Source organism: Adiantum capillus-veneris, chromosome 2 (assembly GCF_014529385.1).
Source record: "Adiantum capillus-veneris isolate H3 chromosome 2, ASM1452938v2, whole genome shotgun sequence".
In the NCBI taxonomy this organism is placed as follows: domain Eukaryota; kingdom Viridiplantae; phylum Streptophyta; class Polypodiopsida; order Polypodiales; family Pteridaceae; genus Adiantum; species Adiantum capillus-veneris.
This window is the reverse complement of record NC_140932.1, coordinates 146,188,869-146,213,876: the sequence shown is the minus strand read 5'-3', so window position 1 is coordinate 146,213,876 and position 25,008 is coordinate 146,188,869. Positions and strand designations below refer to the sequence as shown.

The window sequence follows — 25,008 nt, the reverse complement described above, 5'->3', positions numbered from 1 at the left end:
GTGCTAAGTTAGGAAGAAGTGGATGCCAATGGGGTGATCATGTCTGAAGGGGATGTGGAAGTGCTCAGACAGCAAATGTTGGATGCTATACAGAAGGCTTGGCAAGCCATGAGAGAGAGGATGAGTACTGTGCTGAAGCATCCCTATGAACTAGTAAAAACTTGTTTTGTCAATGCATATGAGGCAAGTCTGTTGATTGAAGTTGACCACCTAAAAAAAGAAAGGAAGTATTGGGTTGGTCAGGTGCAGAATCTTCAATCCAGATGGAGAAATTGGTTTTTGAAGATGTAAAGCAAGGGGGAAAGCAGATTCAACTATTTCTAGAGCCAGCAGAAGGTTCAAGCCAACCATTGAAGGAGCAAGACAAGCAAGATGTGGAGAATAGCAATGATGATGAAGAAGTGCAGGTAGCTGGGACAATTGCAGTTGAGCATTCAATGCTAGAAGGACATGGTTTTGATCATGCTAATATTCTCATACCTAATGTTGAAGCTGAAGTTGCTGCTGAGGAAGCAGTGGACATGAAGTCTAGCCCTAGTTATAGTCAAAATGAGCAGTAATGTATCTTTTTGAACATTTTGGAGTTGGTATGTCTTTTGATCAAGGTATGTGTGGACCCGAGTCCAATTTCTATGAAATCCACCATCGGGGTGTGCCATGTGTTGACTGGATAATGCTTAGTCGGATATTGCTGAGTCTGTTATGTTGCTCAGTCGGACATTATTTAGTCATTTGTTGGTTAGTCAAATCTTGCTGAATCACATAATTGCAGTTAGCATGTGTGCCAAGACTTGCCTGATAGCATGTTTGAGTGTGTGTTGCATGTGTTGATGAACCCCAACAACAACCCCAACCTAGCGTGCCTTTACACCCGAATTGGTCGCTTCTATTATATGACTATTGGCACATCTTTTTGAAAAAGATCTCTTGATAGCTAGCTTCTTAAAGATTGTACAAGAAAGCAAGGATGTGCTCATTGACATGGGAAAACTCAAGAGTTATAAAATCTAGGATCAAGCTTTCAAAGCCATCTTGGGTGTGTAACCCTCCAATGTATCTTCCCTAGTAACTCTCTTATTTTTGTAACCAAAAAGCCCCTCGTTGATGATGTTGTTCCCTCAAGGCACAAGTTGTGCTTGAGGTTCTTTGTACATTTTTTGTTGAGATAGTATAACATCTCTACTCATAATTGTGAGCATGGACAAAAAATAAATCTAGCATAGTTTGAGCCTCATGAAAACTCTTTCTGCCCTTCAAGTGAAACAATTAACCATTGTAGATCTTCTTACTGATTCTATCAATAAAATAGAACAAGAAATTAAGTGGGAAGCTTTGAATCTTATTTTAAAAGGAGTATTGAGGCTCAACATGTCACTTTTTATGACTTTGCTACATGGATGGATGTCTATATACAAAGACAAAGAGAAGCCTCTTATCGAGAGAGTACGATGTGAAAATGTGCTAACCACTTTGTGACACTTACGAAAATGGATTGGATCTTAAAGAGAGCAAGAAAGTGTGTGCCAAAAATTGACAAGTTATAAATTAACACTCAAAGGAGAGAGAAGGGGAGAGAGAGAGAGAGAGATTCTCACCATCGTGTGGTGTAAAAGTATGGAAAATATTGGTAGGATCTAGATAGGAACCTAACATTGCCAATGCATGAACTTTTGAAAGGCGATTAGGGTCTAAATATGAGCCCACCACGACCTATGCCTAAAAAATGGAAACAATCACGGCAATGAGAAACTCTTACGATAATTTTGGGTAAAAGATACATCCAAAATATCCATTCAAAGGAGCTAGGTAAACTGATTGCCAACAAAGCTTTGCCCAAACTGCCAACTTGAGTCAACCACATTGATACTAACACATGACACACCATCACTAGTGATGACATTGAATGAGACGGCTTGGTGCACAAGGGAAATAGAAATTTGCCAATTATCTCCCCAATTGCGGGTCATTGAAAGCCACCCTGTATTTGAGCCTTTAACCTTGACATCTATCACATCCCCTGCTCCGCCAACGTTGGTTATTAGCACTAAGTTGAAATTGGCATTACCATTCATGGTGAACCTTATTCCCCCATTCTTGTTGCAGCACACCCTACAATACACAAAATTAGAAAAGTATTAATGGAGGAAAAAATGAGATGCTTAGTTGCTCAAGCCTACGCCTATCTTTCTTTACCCCACATATTCATATGTAAACCAAACCCGCCCCGCCCCCCCCCCCCCCCCCACCCCAATAGATGTATGCATAAGTACACACATAAACACCCAAATACCTACAAATATGCATATATTGGTATATTTGTACACAATTTGTGTGTGTGCATGCATGTTATCAATGTATACATCTAGATGCATGCCCCCGCGTGCGCACGCGCACACACACACACACACACAAATTTATTTTAATTTAACAAGATTGACTTTGGGGTTGTGTTTGAAAATTAGACAACATAACAAAGCTTCAAGCATCTCATTCTATGTGTTGTGATGAGACGTGGTTTAATACCACGAAAAATTTCTTAAATAAATGTTTGAATTGATGAAAAGCATAATGAGAAAAAAATTTGATTCAAACAATGAGAAACATAGTTAGTGGGTGAATAAAGGAAGGAAGGAGAGAGAGAGAGAGAGAGAGAGAGAGAGAGAGAGAGAGAGAGAGAAGGCGGATGTGGCGTATGAGAAAAACATCAAATACATCCAAGCCGTTATTTTTTTTAAAAAGATGAACAAAAATAAAAAATAGCATCTAAAACTAAGTGCTAAAAAAATATACAGATCTGCTAGAGAAAAAGTCCTCTCATAATCATCCAATGATGCCTTTTACAATGATGTCCAACGTAGGACCTTTGATGTAGTGAAAATGAAAGTCTTTGATGTTTTGTAACAATGGCTTTGGTTGTATTTTGATGTGATTCTCTCTATTGTGGTCCTTGAGGTTCTAGGCTTCACGCTCAACAAAGCACACTGGCTTTATCTAGTAGAACTCCATGACGTGGTCTTTGTAATGGTTGTTGGGGTGATTTTTCTTCTATGACTTGTGATTTCCTACAAGGGTCAATCTATAAAAGAAATCTATAATTTGTCTTTGTATGGATTATTTTGGGTGGGCTATTCTCTTATCTCCTCATAAGAGTGCTATGCAATGTCTTTGGATCTCTATAAGGAAGAGTCCAAGGCATCTATGGTTCTCGTACTCCATGACATGAAGTAGGGGTCCCAAACCCTCCTTGACGAGGCAATAATACTTGAAGATCGTAGTATATTGCATGTCTAAGTATGTAATGCTCCTCTTTCTCAAGCCATAGTTGCAAAACTCACATATTTGGTCTAGTGGTAACATGTCTATGTTCTTAGCGTGTGAGTGGAAGTGAGAATCTTGACGATGGAAACTTTTATTTCATTAGAGAGATGTGCATCCATAAATTGTGGTTGAATAATGAACCCATCCACTAGAATTTTTATAGAATCATTGTAGTAAAACCTCATTTGGGACCCTAAAGGGATTGGCGATTGGATTTAAGTCTTCTATATCTCATTCCTCAAGACATTGGCACTAATAACTTGATTCAATTATGGACTATTGAGGGAAAGTGTGGGTCCAAACTATCATTGAAGTGTGGAAAGAGTCTATATTCAATCCATACCAGTTCATCTTAGTAGTCATCTAGGATTGCCAACACTCCTTGTTCCCCTCTTATGATAGTTTTCTTGAAGGTATCATTGCTAGAATATCTATAATTAGGGAGCTCCCATAATCTATGTAAGAAAGTCATCTTTGAAAAGTGCCTCCACCACCATATGTGCCACCCCCAACTTTGCTCTCATAGTAAAATGTAGACTAGATAGCTTACATCAAGTCATGCATAAAATAATATCGACTATTGGTTTCTCAAGACTATTTTGACCATCATAATCACCTTTCTTCAGGTTAGCATTATTATAAGTGGGCTTATGGTATAGTCTAGATCCCTAGACCTCTAATCCATACAATTGGTGTCACTAGTGTATTGAATGACCACAAATTGGTACGTATAAGGTTCTCAACATTGTATCTAAGCACATTGTCTCGTGAGATTCTTAATGCTACATAACTTTGTGCCGATCTAGACCTGGGCTAAGTCTTCGACCCAAAAACACCACTCTAAGATACACATATCCTCGTGCATAGTCTCTCTCTCCTCCAAATAAGAATTGATGCAAGAATTCAACCACCCACATTGCCAAACCGGACCTAGGCTACTCCTCTTAGTGAAAGTCTTGGACCAAAAAACATCACTCTAAGATACACATATTCTTGCACATAGTCTCTCTCGACTCCAAATGGGAATTGGTGCATGGATCTGGTCACCCACATTGCCAAAGTGCTTTTCCATGATGATCCACATCATATTTAGAAAGAAGAAGTCTTGTGAACCATCATACCTATAGTTGAACACTATCTAGCATTTTTAAGGTTTTGTGTCCTCATATAAACAGTAGGGTTTAGGTTCATCGAGAAACAAGGAAAACATCAAGGAATAGGTCTGAAGCATGTTTGCTTCTTCTATAAGAGTCCCTTAGTTACCCATACTAAAAGGTCCATTTTGATCATGTTCTAAGTCTCTAAATTCCTCTTGTTCCTCTTATTTTAGAACAATCTTGGCTCTGGAACTACCAACTATCACCAAAGAGGAATAAACCCAAGTCTAATCAAAGGGAAACATGGTCATGAGAGACTTTCCTAGACATACAATGATCTCCCCTAAATTTGAAAAGAGAAAGAACCGTTGAGAGTTTTCTCAAGGAATTCTTCTTTCCTAACATGTGAGAGGAATACTTGATAGTTTGTTTGAAAAAATGTATCACCTTGTATTATAATGAGTTAGCAACTAAAACTAGGAACCCTTTGGAAATTTTAGGGGCCTTCTAAGGTTTTGTAATTTTAAGGAATTAAGGGGGAATATTTTAAGTAATCAAGGGACAAAGTGCATAAGTATACCCATCTATCTAGCCTTTTTTCTAGCCCTCTTACCTAAGGATACTAGCCCCCTTGCCCAAGAACAATAGACTTTCAACTTAGAATCCCTACATTCACTCTTTATCTTTTCACTTACTACCAAAGAAAAAACAAAGGTGAGGGAAGCCCAAAAGTTGATTTTTTTTTTCCGAAACGCTCTTCTTTCATTCTAAAGAGGGTCTCCACTATTACTGTAGCTAGATTAAGAATTAACATTTTTAGATTCTATTTCTCAACCAATGATTATTCTCTTTTGAACAAGCATTTACCTTTGATTTTCTTCCAAAACATATGCTAAACTTTTATTGACAATAACTACCCAATTTCCACCTAACAATAAAGAAGTGGATGAAGGGGATTCAAAGATTGAGTTTTTGAAAAATCTTTCAAAATGATCTTCTTTCCCTCTAATAATGGACCCCTTTTCCATTTTTATTCCTCAATCAATGCTTGTTGTGTTTTATAAAAACATATATCTTTGATCTCTCTCCAAAACACATTCCATAACTATTATTTTCTTAGTTGTTCTTATCCAAATTAGACCTTATTGAGTGGAGTATCATGTTTTAAAAATAATCAATCCTCTCCCCCAATCCATGATCTCTCTAATCTTTGTTCCTAACAACATTTGGTTCTATGCTCTCCTTTGCATTGTGTCTATTGAATGGAGATGCTAAAGAAAATCACCAATCTATCGCCATCATCACGTCCATCTCAAACCATTGGTATGCAATATGTATGGACACCATGAAATGCTCAAGGATCGGTGGCTCTAGCAAGAGATTGACAAGTTGTAGGGCAAGCAAATGTGTACCTATGGGTAGAAGGGGTTTTGTAATCAAATGATCCAGTTCTTAGAATGCCTCCACCATTTACAAATATCTACACATTTCTACAATCTATTGGCAAGAGAGGTTGAGTGCTCCTTGGATAATACACAAGTCTATTGATGCATGAGTCAAGAAAAAGACAATTATCTAGCTGGAGCACCATTGTCATCGAGCAATGCACTGTAGTTTCCATGACCTCCAACAAAGCTACCACAATTCAAGAGAAAGGTTCATCAAGTGATGGGAAATATTGAAGAAAAAGATGGGGCAAGCTCCACGCTAGAGGACATAGATTTGCACATAAAAGAGACACCATTTCTTGGGAGGGATTGGTAGTGAACCCTTAATGCTATTGAGACACTTTCACAAGGTAAGAAGGTTTGCAAATGGATGGTCGTGTTGTGATATGTGTTAACATACAAAATGTGTGGCTCAAAGACATTCAAGAATCTAATTAGAAATGCTTTTGTGTCTTTGTGTTTATAAGGAACTTCATCAAAGAGGCATATGGAAGTGGTAACGTTCAAGATTGTGAAAGTCTATTGGATAGTTGCCTCGAGAATACTTTGACCATTCTTGAGGCACCATCAGTGACAAAAATTACAAAGGTCATTGAGCATGTGCCACGCACATCATCTAATCTAGTGATATATCTTGACATGCAAAGCATTTGTGATGAGGCTCGTATAATTTTGAAGGGCTACCTAGCCTCCACCATCTCATCAAGGATGCTCTTAGAAAATAAGGAGCAGTTGGTCCTCTATTTATTTTATAGTGCATGGGAGCAAGTTGAGTTTTGTCCTCAAGTTGCGTGAATGCCAAATCATGAAAAGTTGTAGATAATCATGAGTATGACCTTATTGAATAAATCTCTTCGTTATTCATCTTTCAATGTATACTCAGAGGAGATATGATGGCTTTGCACAATTGAGGTACCCAAGGAGACAAATTAAGTGTTAGAATGGATCTTTTCAAGGATGCCATGAATTACATAATCATCAATTCTCAAATTACATGTAAAAACCTTGAGGTGCCAAATATTGGGACATTTGATGCTAGAGTTGAACTTGGGAGGTGACGTGAAGACGAAGACCATAAAGTACATCTAGAATGCAAGCGAGGTGTTGTTGCATTTATACAATGTCTACTATTCTCAAAGAAATACAAACCTTGTACATAATTGTGTCCAAAAGTGGAACACTTTTGTGAAAAAAACTTAGGTCCCTAATGAAGATCACGGTATGAATCATGCATAAGATGCTGAAATGATCAAGGGAGAAAAAAAATGGTAAACATTATTACTTTTTTTTCAATGTTAAACAGGCCAAATAGGGCCTCTATAGATAGCTTGTGGAAACCCATCATTCCGTTCAACAACACAACAAAAGATATCTATATTGGGTCCATGTAATAGGCGTGTGAAGATCTCCCCCTTCCAACCTTCATGTGGAGGGCATCAAATGATAGAAACCTTGCTCTTAAGGTCACAATGAGATGTAGGTAGTGGTCTAGTCCCTCCTCCAATAAAAATTATTGATGACCATGTTCCATGGGAGCATGATTGACTATAGGTGGCAAGAAAGTCCTTGAATGTCTAGATAATGCTCAAGGACAACATGAAGAAAATAATGAGAAAGATGATGATAAAGAGTATGAGGAGGCAACACAACAAGAGGAGTAGGTTCCCCTTGACCAAGCCACGAGTGCAAGAGTAGCTTCTATAAGAAATGGAAGAAACTAGTGCCAAGAAGGGCACTAGGTGTTGCAACCCCACATCCAAGGCGTGGTCAAAGAGTCCATCACTATAGTCAAACTTTTGCAGAGATTAGGCACTAACAAAAGAGTTCAAAGCTTCTTATTTGAAGATCCCTGTTTGCTCATACTGTCAAAGAAGTTCTACAAACTTATTGCTTAAACTTTGGCATGCAAAAGTTTAAGTAGGATTTGGTGCTCAAGGAAATCCAAGAGAAGCTACAAAGGGGTATATGGTTGAGATTTTTGAAGACATAGATCTTTGTGCTATCCAAGAATAAAAGATCACCCTGGAATGACCAAGGATATGCAACTTGTAGGATGATTGTGTAATGGGAGAAGCAAGATATTTGGCTCATCCTTTTTGCAAAAAATCCTTTCTATTGAAGAACAACATATATTTTTTGTATGTTGACATCATTGTAGGCAATGTAACGAGCAATTAGAGTCCATTTACAAGTCTCAATCTCTATTCAAATTTGTTTTAAGTGAAAGTCTTTATGGCATTAATGAGTTTTTAGAAAAAGGTGTTAAATGATTGAGCTGAGTTAATTGAGTTGTTTATGCTGATGATGAACGAATTGTTAAACAATGGGATCAAGGTTTACAAGAAGTTAGACCAATTGCAATCAAATTCACTTATGTAATATTGATTGAAAAGAATGCTCAAAGTGACAATAAATGTTTCCCACACTTAGTTAGACTAGCTTTAAAGGCCTAAGGAGGTAGCAAGGAGAGGCTTCATGAGGGCGTGCAAAATGACCCTACATCCACTAACCATACATACACAACTAACATACAAGAAAGAAAAATTCAAGTACACAATTTTAAATTATTGTCAAGAAAACATTGTGGTTTTGATAAAACATTCATAAAGGGAGAACTTCTTGGGAGGTGACTTTTCTTACAAGAATTTTCTCTCTTCATTTTTCCTCCAATACCTCATCTAGCATAAGTGTGTGTATAATCTCATGGAGGTCCATGTTGTCAAGGGATTTATAAATATGTACGTGAGCCATAACCCAACCATGGAACCCACATGAGAAGGTAGGCATGAAAATGGTCTTTTACAAGAATAACCATGTGCGTTTGTGGAGGAGAAAACCTCCCCTTTAGGGATAAGACTAAGGTACTAGGCTAGCAACATCTTGCCACTATGCAATGCCATGGAAAAATCAAGGGTTGATGCAAAAAAGTTCTACAAAAGTTGACTGAAATTAGAATTTGATACATTCTTACCTAATGATTGCATTTTGTTTTGAGGCAAGAATCTCGATGTGTCTAAGCTCGATGTGGCTAAGAACCAATTTAAAAGACCTTGCGGTAGCCTTATGTACCCCTCTCTTTGTACCATCTAATAGAGTAGTGGGAAATGTAGCCAAATAAGGTGTATATATGGTGGGATCTCAAGAAGGCCCAGCCCAAGAATCTAGTAGTGAATGTCGAAGCTGGTCTTAAGGTCATTCCATTGAACTTTGGTACCTTGTTTGGGGCATGCTTCAAGTGCAACATATTTGGACATTTTTCTAGATCGTGTCTAGATACGTCATCAACAACCCCAGGCCCCATCACGAGTGATAAAGTTGAACAACGGGACAGATGGATACTGAAGAGAAGACTCCACAGGAAGGTACAATGAAGACACAGGAAGATAGGCACCTTAACTCCGACCAAGAGACAAAAGGGAATGTATAGAAACCCATGAAAACCCAATCTAGCAATGGCAAGGCCACCCCCAATTATTTTCACGTCCATTGCCTACAGGAAACCGTCATCCTCTCTAGTTCAAAAGATTGTTTTGTCTCCCATGTTTAGAAAGAAAGAAGAAGGATGACACCAAGTATCCAACATTTTGTGTAAGCACTTCAAATCCAAGGCCCAGGTAGTGGGACAGATGAAAGAAGCCCCACCAGATACCCCCAAACCCCCCTTCTTTTATGAGAATATCTTTGAGTTTCTTTGGGATGAGAACCCTGAAAACCTAAAGGTCACTGAGGGAATGGGATTGAGATAATGGAAGAGAATAGGAGGAAAAAGGGCATTGAAGAAGAATTCCTTGAAGTGGAAGAGTTCATACCCCTCTCTCAATAATGGAATAGTTGGTCTGTCATTCTTGGAACGTGAAGGGGATCAAAACCCAGAATAAGAGCTCACTTTTTTGGGAGGAAGTCAGAAGATGCAAGGGTATCAGCTTCTGGGACATCCAAGAGCACAACCTTGATGCCACAAGAAAAATAAAGTATACAATGGGTAAGAAGTTGGTCTTCTATGGAGAGGGGCTAATGGATTCAATGTCGTCCTCGCTATTGTGGACAGGGATCTTGAGCTAAAGAAGTCTTTAATCATCCTTATGGGAGGGCATTCGGAATAAGGATTAAATGGATTGATCATGTTGTCACTATTATCAATGTTTACACGCCTTCTACAACAAAGAAAAGGGATAAACTATGGGAGAACCTAAAAATATCCAGGTTGAAGGAGAATGGCTCTTGGTGGGTAATTTTATTATGGTGGAAAAAGAAGGGATAAAACTAGCACATCAAAAATGTTAGCTGGTCCTGAAAGGTCCAAGTGGCTTACTCTATGTGAGAAGTAGGCATTGGTGGACATGTGGGAAATAGGCCCATGGAGCATCTTGTAGGGGTTTACATACACTAGCCTGGGATATGCCGGTATGGCTTCTTGACTGGACCACTGCTTTTGCTCTCACCAAGTTGATTGAATACCTGCAAGCCTAGAAATGAAGGTGATGACCTCACAGTGCCTGTCACATCACCTTTTGTTAAGAATTAAATTGAAAAAAAACAAAGGAGAAGATTATTATCCACAAGGGTTTAAAAATCTACTATCAATAGGGACCCACCTATTCAAAGATCCTCTCTTCAAAAGCTTGGCTCGCAAAGATCTAAGAAAGCTTCTGAAAGATGTGGACTCAAAAACCCCTAGGGCCTAGGATATTTTGACCAAGAGTATTCAAAAAGCCATCAAAATTGCAAGTCCTAGATGAAAGAAAAACCATCAGATATGGCGCTATCAGCTCACTGACAAACTTAAGTTCTTAACCACCAAAAAACAGAAAGGGTTCACCTTAGAGGCGAACTTTTTTTCCCTCGCCGGAATATTCCTTTTCGCCGAAATATTATGGCCGGACGGCGGCCGAAAAGTAGTCGGAAAACGACTGGTCGGTTGGCCGGTGGCTGGTAGTCAATGGCCAGTGGCCGGTGACCGAATTCAATGGCCGGTGGCCAAATTCAAAAGCGGATTTGTCTACACAAGGGCGGCCACACATGGGCGGATTGGAGGGTCCGATTTGGACTTATTCACACAAGGGCGGCTACACATGGCTGCCTCTCATGAGAGAGGGCAACCCTTTTGGCCTATAAAAGGAGGCCATTTCTACACACATTTTAAAGTGTGAAGTTGATGCAACAAGGTGAGTGTGAGGTGGTGAGAGTGAAGCAAGGCGGGAGCTCCATTAAGGGTATAATCCCTTTGTAAACTACTTCTTGTTTTGAAGTACTAAAGCCATTGAGTGGCTGCTTTCCCGTGGACGTAACCCACATTGGGTGAACCACGTATATTGTGTGTACTCTCTCTTTCTCTCTCTACTCTATAATCTCGTGTATGTAAATCTATCTCTCTCCATTAAGTAATCTACTCAATTATTTATTTAGCTACGTCTTATTTCCTAACAACTGGTATCAGAGCAAGGTTTGCTCGTAGCTAAATTATCTCAAGGAAAGGATTCCTTGAATTGAGTGGGAGTTATGGCGGAGCAAGGGAAGCTCAAGATTGAGAAGTTCAACGGAAAAAACTACCAACATTGGAAGATGCAGATTGAAGACTATCTCTACCAGAAGGACCTCTATTTGCCACTAGGCGGTCTTGCAAAGAAGCCCGCAACGATGGCAGATGAAGCATGGATTGTCCTTGATCGAAAGGCACTGAGAACAATCCGGTTAAGCTTGGCGTCAATGGTGGCCTTCAATGTTTCGGAGATGAAGACCACGGAGGACTTGATGAAGTCACTTGACGACTTCTACGAGAAACCATCGGCATCCAATAAGGTATTTCTCATGAAGCGCTTGTTCAATCTAAAGATGGCAGAGAATGGTTTAGTTGCAGAACACCTAAATGACTTTAACACAAACATAAGTCAAATTCGATCGGTGAAAATCAATTTTGATGACGAAGTGCGAGCTCTCCTTATACTATCATCTCTACCGGATAGTTGGGACAGCCTTGTGATGGCTGTAAGTAATTCTATTTCTGGCACAAATACTCTTAAGTTTGATGATGTTGTGGGTGTTCTCTTAAGCGAGGAAGTACGAAGGAGAAGCACAGGAGAATCATCAAGTGCTGCACTGCCAGTGGAAACAAGAGGAAGGCCTAAGGAGAGATTCAAAACCCAAAAGGGTCATGATCACTCAAGACGGAGCAAGTCACGCACAAAGTCAGTTCTTGAATGTTGGAACTGCGGCAAGAAGGGTCACGTCAAGAAGGATTGCTTGTCCAAGAAGAAGAAAGAGACTGAGTCTCAAGACAACAAGCCAACATCAGAGGCCAATGTGGCAGGTAAAGTAGAGCAAGATGCTCTAATTCTCTCATTAGACAATGTGTCTAATTCTTGGATAGTAGATTCCGGGGCTTCATTCCACGCGACACCACATAAGCAACATTTCCAAGACTACACCAAAGGTAATTTTGGGTATGTATACTTGGGAGATGATGAATCTTGTGAGATTGTCGGCAAAGGTACAGTTTCTGTCAAAACTGCTAACGGAAATGAATGGAAGCTTAAAGATGTTAGGCATGTTCCTTCTCTTCGGAAAAATTTGATCTCTACAGGACAAGTGGACGATGAAGGTCACAACATTGCATTCGGAAACAAACGGTGGAAGATCTCAAAGGGATCTTTGGTGGTTGCCAAGGGAGAAAAGACCGGTACACTTTACTTATGTACTATGAGCACACAACCTTCAGCTTGTGCATCAACTACAGAAGTTGACAGTGCGGTGTGGCACTACCGGCTTGGACATATGAGTGTCAAAGGAATGCAAATCCTTCAAACAAAGAAGCTTCTACCAGGTTTGAAAGAAGTGGACTTAGAGTTCTGTGAAGATTGTGTTTATGGTAAACAAAAGAGGGTAAAATTTCAAAAATCGAGAAATGAAAGAAAAAATAAAAAACTTGAGTTGGTTCATTCTGATGTTTGGGGTCCTGCAAGTACACCATCACTTGGTGGCTCATTGTACTATGTAACATTCATAGACGATGCGACTAGAAAAACAGGGTTTATGTCATGAAGAATAAATCCGATGTATTTTCCATATTTCAAAGGTGGAAAGCCTTTGTGGAGAATGAAACAGGTACCAAAGTTAAATGCCTCAGATCCGACAATGGAGGCGAATATTGTAACCAAGCTTTTGAAAGCTTTTGTGCTAGCAATGGCATTCGAAAGAAAAAGACAACCCCAAGGATACCTCAACAAAATGGGATTTCGGAAAGGATGAACAGGACAATCATGGAGCGAGCACGAAGCATGCGCCTACATGCAGGCCTACCGCTTGAGCTTTGGGCGGAAGCTGTAAGTACGTCTGTGTACTTAATCAATCGGTCATCCTCAACGGCATTGGATGGGGGGGTTCCAAGAGAGGCATGGACATGTAAACAGGTGAATTATGCATTTCTCAAAGTGTTTGCGTGTGAGGCTTTCATGCATATAGATAGAAGCCTAAGATCAAAGTTAGATGCAAAGTCCAAAAAGTGTTTCTTCATTGGCTATGGAGAAGGTGACTTTGGGTATCGCCTATGGAATCCTGAAGATGGTAGAATCTTAAGGAGTAGGGATGTAATTTTTAACGAACAAAATATGTACAAAGATTACTTGAAAAGAAAACAAACAAAAGAAACAGGTGATGAGTACATGGAGCTTGAGGACGGTGAAGACTCAAGGACTGAAAACGGTGACAATGTGCAACAATGTCAACCAAATGAGGAGCCTCAACCCATTCCCCGAAGATCTACAAGAGCAAGTAGACCTCCAGAAAGGTTTGTTCCTTCCTTCAACCATCTCTTGATCTCAGATTCTGGAGAGCCAGAATCATACGAAGAAGCTATGCAACATGAATCCAAAGAAGAATGGACGAAGAGCATGCAAGTGGAGATAGAATCACTACATGGCAACCAAACATGGAAGTTGTTTGAGTTACCTAAAGGTAAGCGGGCACTTCAAAACAAATGGGTGTACAAGCTAAAGGAAGAAAAAGGTGGGAAGAAAAGGTACAAGTCTAGGCTTGTGGTAAAAGGGTTTTCTCAAAAGAAAGGTATTGACTTCAATGAAATATTTTCTCCTATTGTAAAAATGAACTCAATTAGGCTTGTCTTAAGCCTTGTGGCTGCTCATGATCTAAATCTAGAGCAAATGGATGTAAATACGGCATTCCCTCACGGTGACTTAGAGGAGGAAATCTACATGCTTCAACCAAAGAGGTATGAAGTAAAAGGTAAGGAGAAAATGGTTTGTAGATTAAAGAAGAGCTTGTATGGTTTAAAGCAAGCATCAAGACAATGGTACTTGAAGTTTGATTGATGGATGTTAGATCATGGATTCACAAGATGCAACTCAGATCACTGCATCTACACAAAGAATTTGGGAGATGGGAAATTCATCATCCTAATGTTGTATGTTGATGACATGTTGATTGCAAGTGCTAACATACAGGACATCAAAGACCTAAAAGAGGAGATGTCTAAATCTTTTTCAATGAAATATTTAGGTGCTGCAAAGAGGATACTTGGTATGAAAATATCAAGGGACAGGACAAAGAAGACAATAAAGCTATCTCAAGAAGATTACATCAAGAAGGTACTAGAAAGGTTTGCAATGCAAAATGCAAAACCAGTTTCTACACCTTTGGCTGGTCACTTTAAACTAACGAAGGATATGTGTCCAAAGACACGAGAGGAGATAGCCTATATGTCTAAAGTTCCATATGCTGCAGCGGTAGGTTCTCTAATGTATGCTATGGTCTGGACAAGGCCAGACATTGCACATGCAGTGGGAGTTGTGAGTAGGTTCATGGACAACCCAGGTAAAGAGCATTGGCAAGCTGTGAAGTGGATACTTAGGTATCTAAAATGTACAACAACAAATGCTTTGTATTTTGGAGGAACTGATATTTTTCTAGAAGGGTATGCTATTGCAGATATGGCAGGTGACAAAGATACTCGAAGGAGAACTACTGGCTATGTGTTCACAGTTGGAGGCACAACAGTAAGCTGGGCTTCAAAGCTGCAGAAAGTGGTTTCACTTTCTGCCACGGAAGCAGAGTATGTAGCAATGACGGAGGCAAGTAAAGAAATTCTGTGGCTTCACAGATTCTTAGAAGAGCTTGGATTCAAACAAGACAATTGTGTCTTGTACAATGATAGCCAAAGCGCTATCCATCTTGCAAAGAAGTCAGCCTTTTATTCAAGGACAAAGCACATTGAGGTGAGATATCACTTCATACGCACTCTTTTGGAAGAGGGACAACTAAAGCTAGGAAAGGTGCATACAAGTGAAAATCCTCCAGACATGTTTACAAAGGTGGTCAACAAGGAGAAGTTGAGCTTTTGCTCATCTTCAATCGGAATTCAAGGATAAGAAGCCAGAATGGAAAGCAGTCACATGTTTGGTTTGGAGATCAGTTGGGAGATTGTTAAGTATGGAGCCTGATTTACCCTTGTAATTTTCTGTGGTAAAAGTGCACATTTGTAAGGCCCCCATTATGAGGAGAAGCCATCGTGCGTGAAGGAAAATCACTCGCTGGAAACCAAAATTTTCACGGAAAAAAATCAGGGGCAACTTTAGGGGCCTCGGGGGCGGAAGCCCCCGAGACTTTTTTTTTCTCTCGCCAGAATAATCCTTTTCGCCGGAATATTATGGCCGGACGGCGGCCGAAAAGTGGTCGGAAAACGACCGGTCGGTTGGCTGGTGGCCGATAGTCAATGGTCGGTGGGTCGGAAGTCAATGGTTGGTGGCCGAATTCAAAAGCGGATTTGTCTACACAAGGGCGGCCACACATGGGCGGATTGGAGGGTCCGATTTGGACTTATTCACACAAGGGCGGCTACACATGGCTGCCTCTCATAAGAGAGGGCAACCCTTTTGGCCTATAAAAGGAGGCCATTTCTACACACATTTTAGAGTGTGAAGTTGATGCAACAAGGTGAGTGTGAGGTGGTGAGAGTGAAGCAAGGCGGGAGCTCCATTAAGGGTATAATCCCTTTGTAAACTACTTCTTGTTTTGAAGTACTAAAACCATTGAGTGGATGCTTTCCCGTGGACGTAGCCCACATTGGGTGAACCACGTATATTGTGTGTACTCTCTTTCTCTCTCTACTCTATAATCTCGTGAATGTAAATCTGTCTCTCTCCATTAAGTAATCTACTCAATTATCTATTTAGCTACATCTTATTTCCTAACAATGAAATGGCTCTGTTATTGCTCAACCACCTGCAACATATCATAGGCCAGTCCAAGGCCCACTCTCCGACGATAGACGATGCAAGATTGACCCACTTAGGGAGTGTCAAAAGGACGGTATCCCACTTTGAAGCCAACCTTCTAGAGAAGGTGTTCACTGAGGATGAATGCTCTTGTGTGCTACATGATCTGGGCAAAGAGAGGTCCCAGGGTTGGGATGGACTGCCTATTGAGTTCCTCTTGGAATTTTGGGATTATCTTAAGTCTCCCATCACGAGAATGGCTAACTAAGCCCTTGGTGATGGGTTCCTGGACCTAAGCATCAAAAGAAGCCTCATTAAGCCTATCCCCAAACAAATTTGTTGCTCCCAACTAAAGCACCGGCGTCCCATAATGATGTTGTTTTGCGGATGACTCCCTGCTCTTCCTTAAGGATTTCCCTGAGGTGATCAGGAAGTCTCTAGAAATTGTGCAAACGTTTTCCTTAGCCTCAGGGTCTAAGAGTAGCATTGAACAATCTAGATTGATCTCTCTCTGAGAACAGCTCGTTTAATCCGTCTATGTGGATCGGGGAGATAGTGTCACAAGGGAAGATATTTCGGGACCCGGTAGCCCCTTTGGGGTGCAAGTTACCCATAAGCAGAGATTCTTGCCGGTTATGGAGAAAGTCAAGATCAAGATGTGAAGGTGGGAGTTTGTGCTTCTCCCCTTTGCAAGCAGAGTGAAGATTATCAATTCTTTTATGTTACCCTATATAGCCTTCCATGGTCCACTGCTTAAGCTAGCTAAATGTCACTAGAAAGAGTTCTTGAAATCAGTAAGAGATTTCTGAGGAAGAACAAAACTAAAGATGCAGAATCCTAGCAGTGGGTGAAATGGGAAACAGTTGCAAAACCTTTAGAGCAAGGTGGGCTTGGGATCCTTAACCCTAGCACTCACGCGGACATTCAATGTCCCAAGTTTGTTGTAGCTCTTGCTAATCAAGATCAAAATTGGGCTATTATGGCCAAGGATATGATAGAAAGCTCCAGAATATGCTCTCAAGGTGGCCAGTGGAAAGGGCTTCAAGTGCACAACAAGATATCGTCCTCGTAGTGGGCCATCCTAAAACTAGGGAGTATGACAAGTGATCTTACTTGAAAATGCAACAAAGCAATGAAGTCTTTGGAATGGGAGAGATTACAAGGTACTTCCACAACTCTTTATCTCAATGTTCCCCTTGGATCTCTAAGGTTGGAGGCAATCTTCTGAATCCCTTCTGGAGGGAAGTTGCCAAAAAGGTTAATAACAAAGGTATTAGACGTATAGACCAATTATGGGACTACAATAGAGGATGATGGAAAGGAATGGACCAATTAGCCTTTGAGTTTAGCCTTAGTGGGGACCAAAAAGATTACTGATCAGTAGATCCCTAGAACGACTCAATAGGTGGTATCTATCGGACTGTGAATCCAAGCTCGAGTAGAAAGCATGGCACTAGACTGTGAGCATACATTTCTTGAAACCGCAAACTAAAGATGTGTATCTCACCCTTATGGAATCACATGATTGGTTCTCCTTGCTCAATAAACAATGGGGCAAAAATTGGCTAGGGTCAAGATGGGAGACAGTAAAGGCCATATGGCACCCTCAATGGCCGCATGGAATGAAGGTATTCTTATGGAAGGTGCTATGGGGAGCCATGCCAATTAGAGTGAATGTCCTTGCTAGGGGAATTGCTTTAGACAGATGCTCACAATGCAGAACGGCTTGTGAAGACCCTCTCACCTTTTCAAGGAATGTCTGTCAATCGGTGGTTTGGTGGGCAAGGTCTACAATGGATCCAAAAAACTTGGAAAATAGGATTCTTTAAGAACAACCTTTTTTTTGGGAGGGAAGACATTTAAGAGACAAGCACTACTCATTGCTACAAAAATCGTAAGGTATTGCTACTTTAAGCACATTTGGAAGACAAGGAACTGTCGGATCTTTGAGAACTCCTTGGAAGTAGCTAAGTTCACAGAGCTAGTCCAAGAAAGCAAGGCAACGATCATCGCCATTGAAAAGAAAAGGAACTCAGAGGAGTGGAATAGAACACTGGGTGCTGCAATAATAAACACACAAGGATGAAAGTATGAGTTCAACTATGGTCGTGGGGTGGCTTCCTCATCAGCCGATGTACCTATGGTTCGTTAAAATGGCCATGGCTTGTCATGAATATGTAATGTTTTGGATATATCAATATAATCCACTCACCATTGTGAGTTTTGAAAAAAAGAAAAGCTTGATTGTATTGGACCAATACAAAGTCAAGAACATGGACACATATCTTTGTCTTATAGTAGAAGAGCTATATGACAACAACTACAGCAAGTCCTTTTTCTATTCTTTTGGTTTGATTACATATAGATAATACTACACCATTACTAGGAAGTATCCCTCAAAACTCAAGTTGGAAATTTTGTATCTAGGATGAATTGAATGCAAATCATGTCCTTTAGTAAGAAGCTTATATTGCTATAAGTAAGTACATAGATCTTGGTCAAAAGTCTTGTACTAGTTATTGATTTCTAAGAGCAAGCTTATGTGAAAATAGTAGCCTCTTTGCATGATCTTTTAGAACAAAATCTAGGACAAAAGGGTTGCTTATCCACATGCAGATTTTGGATCATTTCAAGTCCATGCTTGCTTTACTTGGAAGTTTGAAGCTTTCCAAATTTATTAAGGAATTTCACTCAATTTCAAGTCCCCATTGATGCTTGCAATCTTAATAAAAAATGTCTAAGAATAGAGACCAATGAATTACATCATAGGAGGCAAGCTATGCTATCTATAATTAGGTAATTCTAGCTATCTACGCACTCTCAAGCTATGGACAAACTATCTTACATACCCAACTCACTCTTAACATGCAACAAATAAGGTAGATAGATATTGATATACAAATTTATATTTTTTTTAAAAAAACTCACAATAGTGAGTAGTATTGTATGATTGAAATCCAAAAAATCTACAACATAGACCCTGCACACAAGTCGAGCCACGGCACCAAATAAGCACTATGAAACCACAACGGATAACCAAAACAAGAGAGGCAACCCGTGACCAGAGAAGCAACCATACCAACAAAAACATTTCCCTACCTATACCATGTGCATTCAAGTGATTATCAATAATACTCATGGATGTTTGCAATCTTTACACTTTGAAAAAAATCCTACCCCCTCTATTGTATGCATTAAGTAAGTATCATAAATATTCCCCTACAATTAGTTCGTGGGGTATGGTACACGTTTTAAAAAGTGACCACCCTATGGATAGTTTGATTATTATTGATGAGGTAAAGAATTATGTATCTCATCTTGATCCTAAATTTAAAAGACTTAGTGATAACTCGAGAAGAAAGATGATCGAAAGCCAATCATACAAAATTATTCGGTTCATGATGGATATCTTTACAATATGAAATGATTATGTCCCAAAGGATCTCCCTAAAGAAAGGTTATCATACACATGGCCCACGATAACCCCTATCTAGTCATCTAGGCTATAGGGAAGTCCATCTAGGCTATATTCATCTAGCGCATTAGAAGAAGCTTACATTGGCAAGGCATGAGAAAGGTAGATAGAAGGGATCTTCTGGTTCAAGAAATGTCTTTCATGGTAGAAACAAGACATACAAAAATTGTGTAGTTTGATAGGACAAGTTGTTTTGTTAGGTGAAGTTGCTACGATGCGGTCTTTCTGTAATCTCACAAAAATTTTAATGTAAGGTGTAATTAGCACATGAATGCAAGCCCAAGTCTTGTTATTGGATCCTCAATCTAAATAAGCAATGATGATGGTGATCTTTTGAACATTACATTACCTTTTGCACATTATTGGATCCTCAATCAAAATAAGCAATGATGATATGATCTTTTGCACATTACATCACCTTTTAAGTTATATATACCCATAAGTATTAGGTTTACCACCTCTCTATTGAGCATTAAAATTTTTACAAGATTCAACCGAGCGTTATTCATGGTTGTAAGTACCCCACCTCCCTTTTTGTGCACAACCTCCACACCGTTCATTCTTTTGGGAAAGGCCCTTTCCTTCATGGACCATTTTACATTCTCCATTTACATATTAGATTTAATTTTCTCTTCAGAGCTTGATTGTGTTGTCTTTTGCTCTTGTGTCCTATAAACTGCCGTGTCATGGAGTTTCTCAAGCCTATGTGATGGTTACATGTGAGCACAAAGCTTGTAAGCTGTGTATCACTTGTAGGACTGCATGTGGAGGTTGCTAACCAATGATGGATCTTTTTTTTTAATTTTTTGCAAAACGCACAATTGTGAGTGGGATAGTATTAAGAACATCAAAAATATACACCAACCTCGAGCTCAGACGGAGCATTAAGGGTCAAAGGATTACAATTTTTCTGCTTGAAAGAGAAACCACAACTACTCCTAGGCTTTACTTATTACAAGATGTCATCATGACATGTGTTGTTCTAGACCAGTCCTCTGAGGCTTGTTTGCCTCCGATCATGTGGATCGTCACTCTACAAAAGCTTGCCACAGCCAGATCCCCCTCAAACACGCGGCGGTTCCTTGCTTGCCAAATATGGTGAAAGAAGTACCTGATTATTTGAGTGCAGACAAGAAGAGCAGGACTTCCCAACCTGTTACTACCAAAGAACAAATCAGTCTTGAAGAACTTAATTTGCAATGTTTTTTGAATTCACTTGCATATTTTCCCAGCCATGCCACTGGTTGCCTAGCATCCCATGAAAAGGTGGGCTAGATCTTCACTAGCTACTCTGCACCCTTAGCAACGATCGGACCCAATTCCTCTTTCTTGTATCTTTACACCCGTTGACAGAGCACCCCATATCACTTTCCACAGAAATATCTTCATATATTGAGGCCACCTTGGCTTCCAGATGTTCTCCATGACTCCCTCCCACCGTTTTTCCATGAATGCCTCTTCCATAATTTGTTGAGGGGGCTACACCAATTAGCCTCGTGCATTAGAGATGGATCGTAAGAGCACATAGATACCTATGGAATCTCCCGATGGGCTCGAGTAGGGAGTCCAAGCATGCTATGAGTGAAGTAGAGATATGAGAGGAGGGTAGCTTGACGGGCTCGCTGTACAAGGCACATAAGAGATAGAAAGGGGAGGGCACCAAGGCAGTGTGGAGGGGGAGAACCTCTTGATGGGTTGTACAGCGAGCCCATCAGAAGAGAACCATAGGAATCTTGACCTACTACTTGAACCAAACGAGGGCTAAATTCTTATGGATCATTTGGAAATTGAGAAACAGTTATGTGTTTACTGAGGCTTACCAGGCTCCGAACCTGAGAGCTCTTTTTGTGGACTTTAATCTACAGGTCTTCAAACTGAAAATCAACGAAGTCAACATTTACTATCTGAGGAACAGGCTTATCAAAGACGCAGAGAAAGCTCACATGGAAATGGATGATGAGGATCTCGAGCTTCCCTTCACCAAGAGAAAACTGCTGGAAATAAAGAGCATGCTGATTGCTAATCAGAAAGCCTCTTGGGAGGCGTTTGAGGTTGTGTCCAAAGCTGAAAGCTTCATGGAAAAGATGCAAGGCATGATCAATGCTCTGAAAGAGTAATCTATGTTGTATGCTGCAGTTGGGTGACACTAGAGTCCATGATGTATATGGTCGGTACTTCTGTCTATGATGTATATGGTCGACAGTTCATTATGTTTTGTATCAAGGCAATGTTTTGTAAAGAGGGAGAGTCTCCCTGGTTATGGTTTGGTCTCGGACATGTGAGTCATGGAATACGGGATTGCTTCGATGTAATTTTGTCTTCTCTCTTCTGTTAATATAAAATGCACTGCTTTGTTGGGGAAAAAAGAACTAGTTATTTACGAAAGTAAAACGCAACCATGTCACTATTATTAGGGAAAACATGGTAGTATGACATGGAGAACTAAATCTGTTGGACATACCTTACCCATTAAAGCATGTAAATGTTAAGAATATGAAGGGTAAATGTATCCAAAATACACACTAATTCGAATGCATCAACACGATTATGGGTCATGTAATGTCCACACAATCACCCCCATTGCTCCATGTTGTTGTCCTCCTATGTTACTTCCACTTGCCACTGATTATAGAGATTGGTTGCCTTACATTATGAATTGCCTCTCTCTCTCTCTCTCTCTCTCTCTCTCTCTCTCTCTCTCTCTTCCCATTCCAATTTGCAATTCCAAAAAGTAAGCAAGGATGAAGTGTGTGGGAGGTGATCCAACCTTCTGAATTTGACGGGGACGACGCCAGCAACGAACTGGGCGATTTGGACAAAGGAGGGTTGAGCCATGTCGAAGTGTTGGCGCGGAGGGTCACACCAACCGCCCAAGCTGCCCGTGGGGCAGAAGTTAGTGGCTGTTACCGTCACTGACGTCCCCACCAAGCAGCCGGCACTGGCCCCACCGTAGCACCTGATCTCGAAGCATGCACCGCACATTGCCCCCCCGTTAAATAGTGCCGCACTCAATGCTGCTGTCCCTGTCCCGTAGCCTGTGCTGTACAGGTCTCCATACCCACACGCCCCACCTGCATTGCATTACAAACATCAACCAATTTGCGAAAGAAACATACTTAACAAAATACGAGAGTTTGACTTCTAGATACAAGCTTGCAATCGAGGGGCTGACAAAAACACTTGCTTGGTTTGTGACAAGGCACCCAGAGGTAGGGTTAATGCTTACGAACCTTTCGCTGAGAATTAACGATACTTTTGTATTATAGTATTTGAACATAAGAGTTCTATGCTTGAATGGCTTATGGTATCATTCAGGAAAAAGTCGACATAGAGCTGATTACATACATGAAACACAAGAAGATTCTCACATAGTGACTTTCGGTCGGGTTGGGGGGGGGGGGGGGGTTCCCGTGCCCTCAATCATACCTAGCTAGGTATGTGGTGCCTCTCGAGCAGAAGCTCATGATGTTATGCATTGTATGAAAAGCACTGAAAAAGACTCCATTTTCCTACATGAGAAAATGTCTAAATCTTCTTGTGAACCAAAATTTCAAGAACCTTATACACATGGCTTCGTCTTTCTAACTAGTATATGCAAAAAGTAACCCTCACTATATGGAGAACATATTATTAGTGCAGTGTATAAAGAAATGTCTATTATGAGTACAATTCCACATTGAGATCTCAGATAATTATTCAAAGATTAAAAAAAGTCACCAAACGTGTATTTTGGCAAGAGTCCAAAGGCATTTTATCTCTCAGGAGAATTTAATAATGACCATGCATTTGGGCTTCTGTGTGCTCAGAATAAAGATTTGTGGCTATAAATCATGATTTTCTCTCTCTAGACCGGAGATAAATTATATATTCCACAACGCTCCTAAAGCTAATGAAAATGGTAATGTCAAGTTCTTAATAATGCGGATTATTCTTAGAACTTCAAATCTAGAAAACTCTTGCAGGAATCAGAATACGATTTTTAAAAATCAAAACAATTCCAGTGTTCTCACTTGTGTGCCAATTGCACAAATTGCTCCGTGGTGGTCAAATAATTCCAAAAACATGCTATTTAGTGAAAACAGCATGCATATAAAAGGTTTTTTTGACTCCTTGTGTGCGGGAGGCCAAGCACATCACATCCATCACTTCACACTTTGTTTTACGATTACCCCCCTCTGTGCACACGGGGGGTACCAAAACTCTACTATCGTATCCTCATGTAATACCATATTGTAACCCTTGGTGAATACCTTGGTCCTTAGTGAATACCTTGGGACCAAGCTACATGTTTTGAGTGATTCATTGGTTGACTTAATACCATAAGGTAAGCCTTAGTGATTACCCTTGGGACCAAGCTATATGTTTTGTTTTGAGTACTTTCAGTCGTTAACTTACTTTCAATCGTAGGGTGGCACTAAAAATTTTCAGAGTGTTTATTGAAAGGTCCTGTTTAAGAAAAACTATAACGAATCTACTAAGTCTGTAAAAAAATTTATGACTATTTAAAACGATGTGAATATATCCCCATACGGATTACAATATCATGAAAAGAGGGGGTGGAGACACTTACCCATCGTGCCGGAGGCGTCACTGCCCCCGTAGAAGGTCGCGTGGCCTTTCTTCCATGTGGGAGATGGTGTGTACGCTCCGTTGCACACTGTCGCATTAAGGCCCATCAGCACCCACGCCATCGCAAGACGAAGAAGAGATGCCTTAGTGCCCAGAGCTCGTAAGTGGGCCATTGACATCTGCATGTAGCTCGTAGTCGCCTGCAAAGGGATGGAACCCACCGCGCGCGCGGGCCTGTGTGTGTAGAGAGAGAGAGAGAGAGAGAGAGAGAGAGAGCCTTTGACGTTCTACAGTCCTAGTCTTGATGATGCGAGCAGAAAGAGAGGTGCAAGTATTGAGAGCTGCATTATATAACGTAGCATCGGGCCCTGTTCTTTTGCATGAGAACGTGGCCCCATTTGCGTTCTCAACAAAGCCGCCCTCTCTAAGTGTGCCCCCCTCCCCTCCGCCTTGCTTTTATGGGCTTCACACATGAAGTGAAGGTGGATCTTGTCTCCTCAAAAGCCTCCTAGGCTACCTCATGTCTCGTTTACTCCTGAGTCCTCCTGACCTTGCCAAAAAAAAAAAACATTGTTACTCCTTGCCTTTCCTATTTTTTTCCTTTTTCTTTCTTTTTGACTTCTCTCCACTAGTTTTCAAGCCCTTGACTTTTAGAGTTTTGTATACGTCATCACTTACCCCAAGGCCAACGCTCATTGTTTTGAGCTTCTTCTCACGTAGAAAGTTAGGTTTTTTTAAACATTGAACCCTCCAACCTTCAAGTCACAAATGAGTGCTAGAGACGGGCAACTAGGCTAATTATCTCAAGAGCGTTCTAGATGGGCAAATAGTCTAGCCTATTTCTATAGAACTATACAACAATCTATATTACCATA

At 40.4% G+C, this 25,008-nt stretch overlaps 1 protein-coding gene across 1 annotated transcript; it reads right to left on the bottom strand.

Moving 5' to 3' along the window:
* Positions 1 to 1,698: 1,698 nt before the first annotated feature.
* Positions 1,699 to 24,439, bottom strand: LOC147463809 (expansin-A11-like). The gene is made up of 3 exons (XM_086529569.1): positions 24,135 to 24,439; positions 22,332 to 22,635; positions 1,699 to 2,109 (listed from the first exon to the last, which is right to left on the bottom strand). The coding sequence occupies exons 1-3, from the start codon at positions 24,316 to 24,318 to the stop codon at positions 1,803 to 1,805; spliced, it is 795 nt and encodes a 264-aa protein (XP_086385695.1). The 5' UTR covers positions 24,319 to 24,439; the 3' UTR covers positions 1,699 to 1,802.
* Between the last annotated feature and the right edge of the window lie 569 nt (positions 24,440 to 25,008).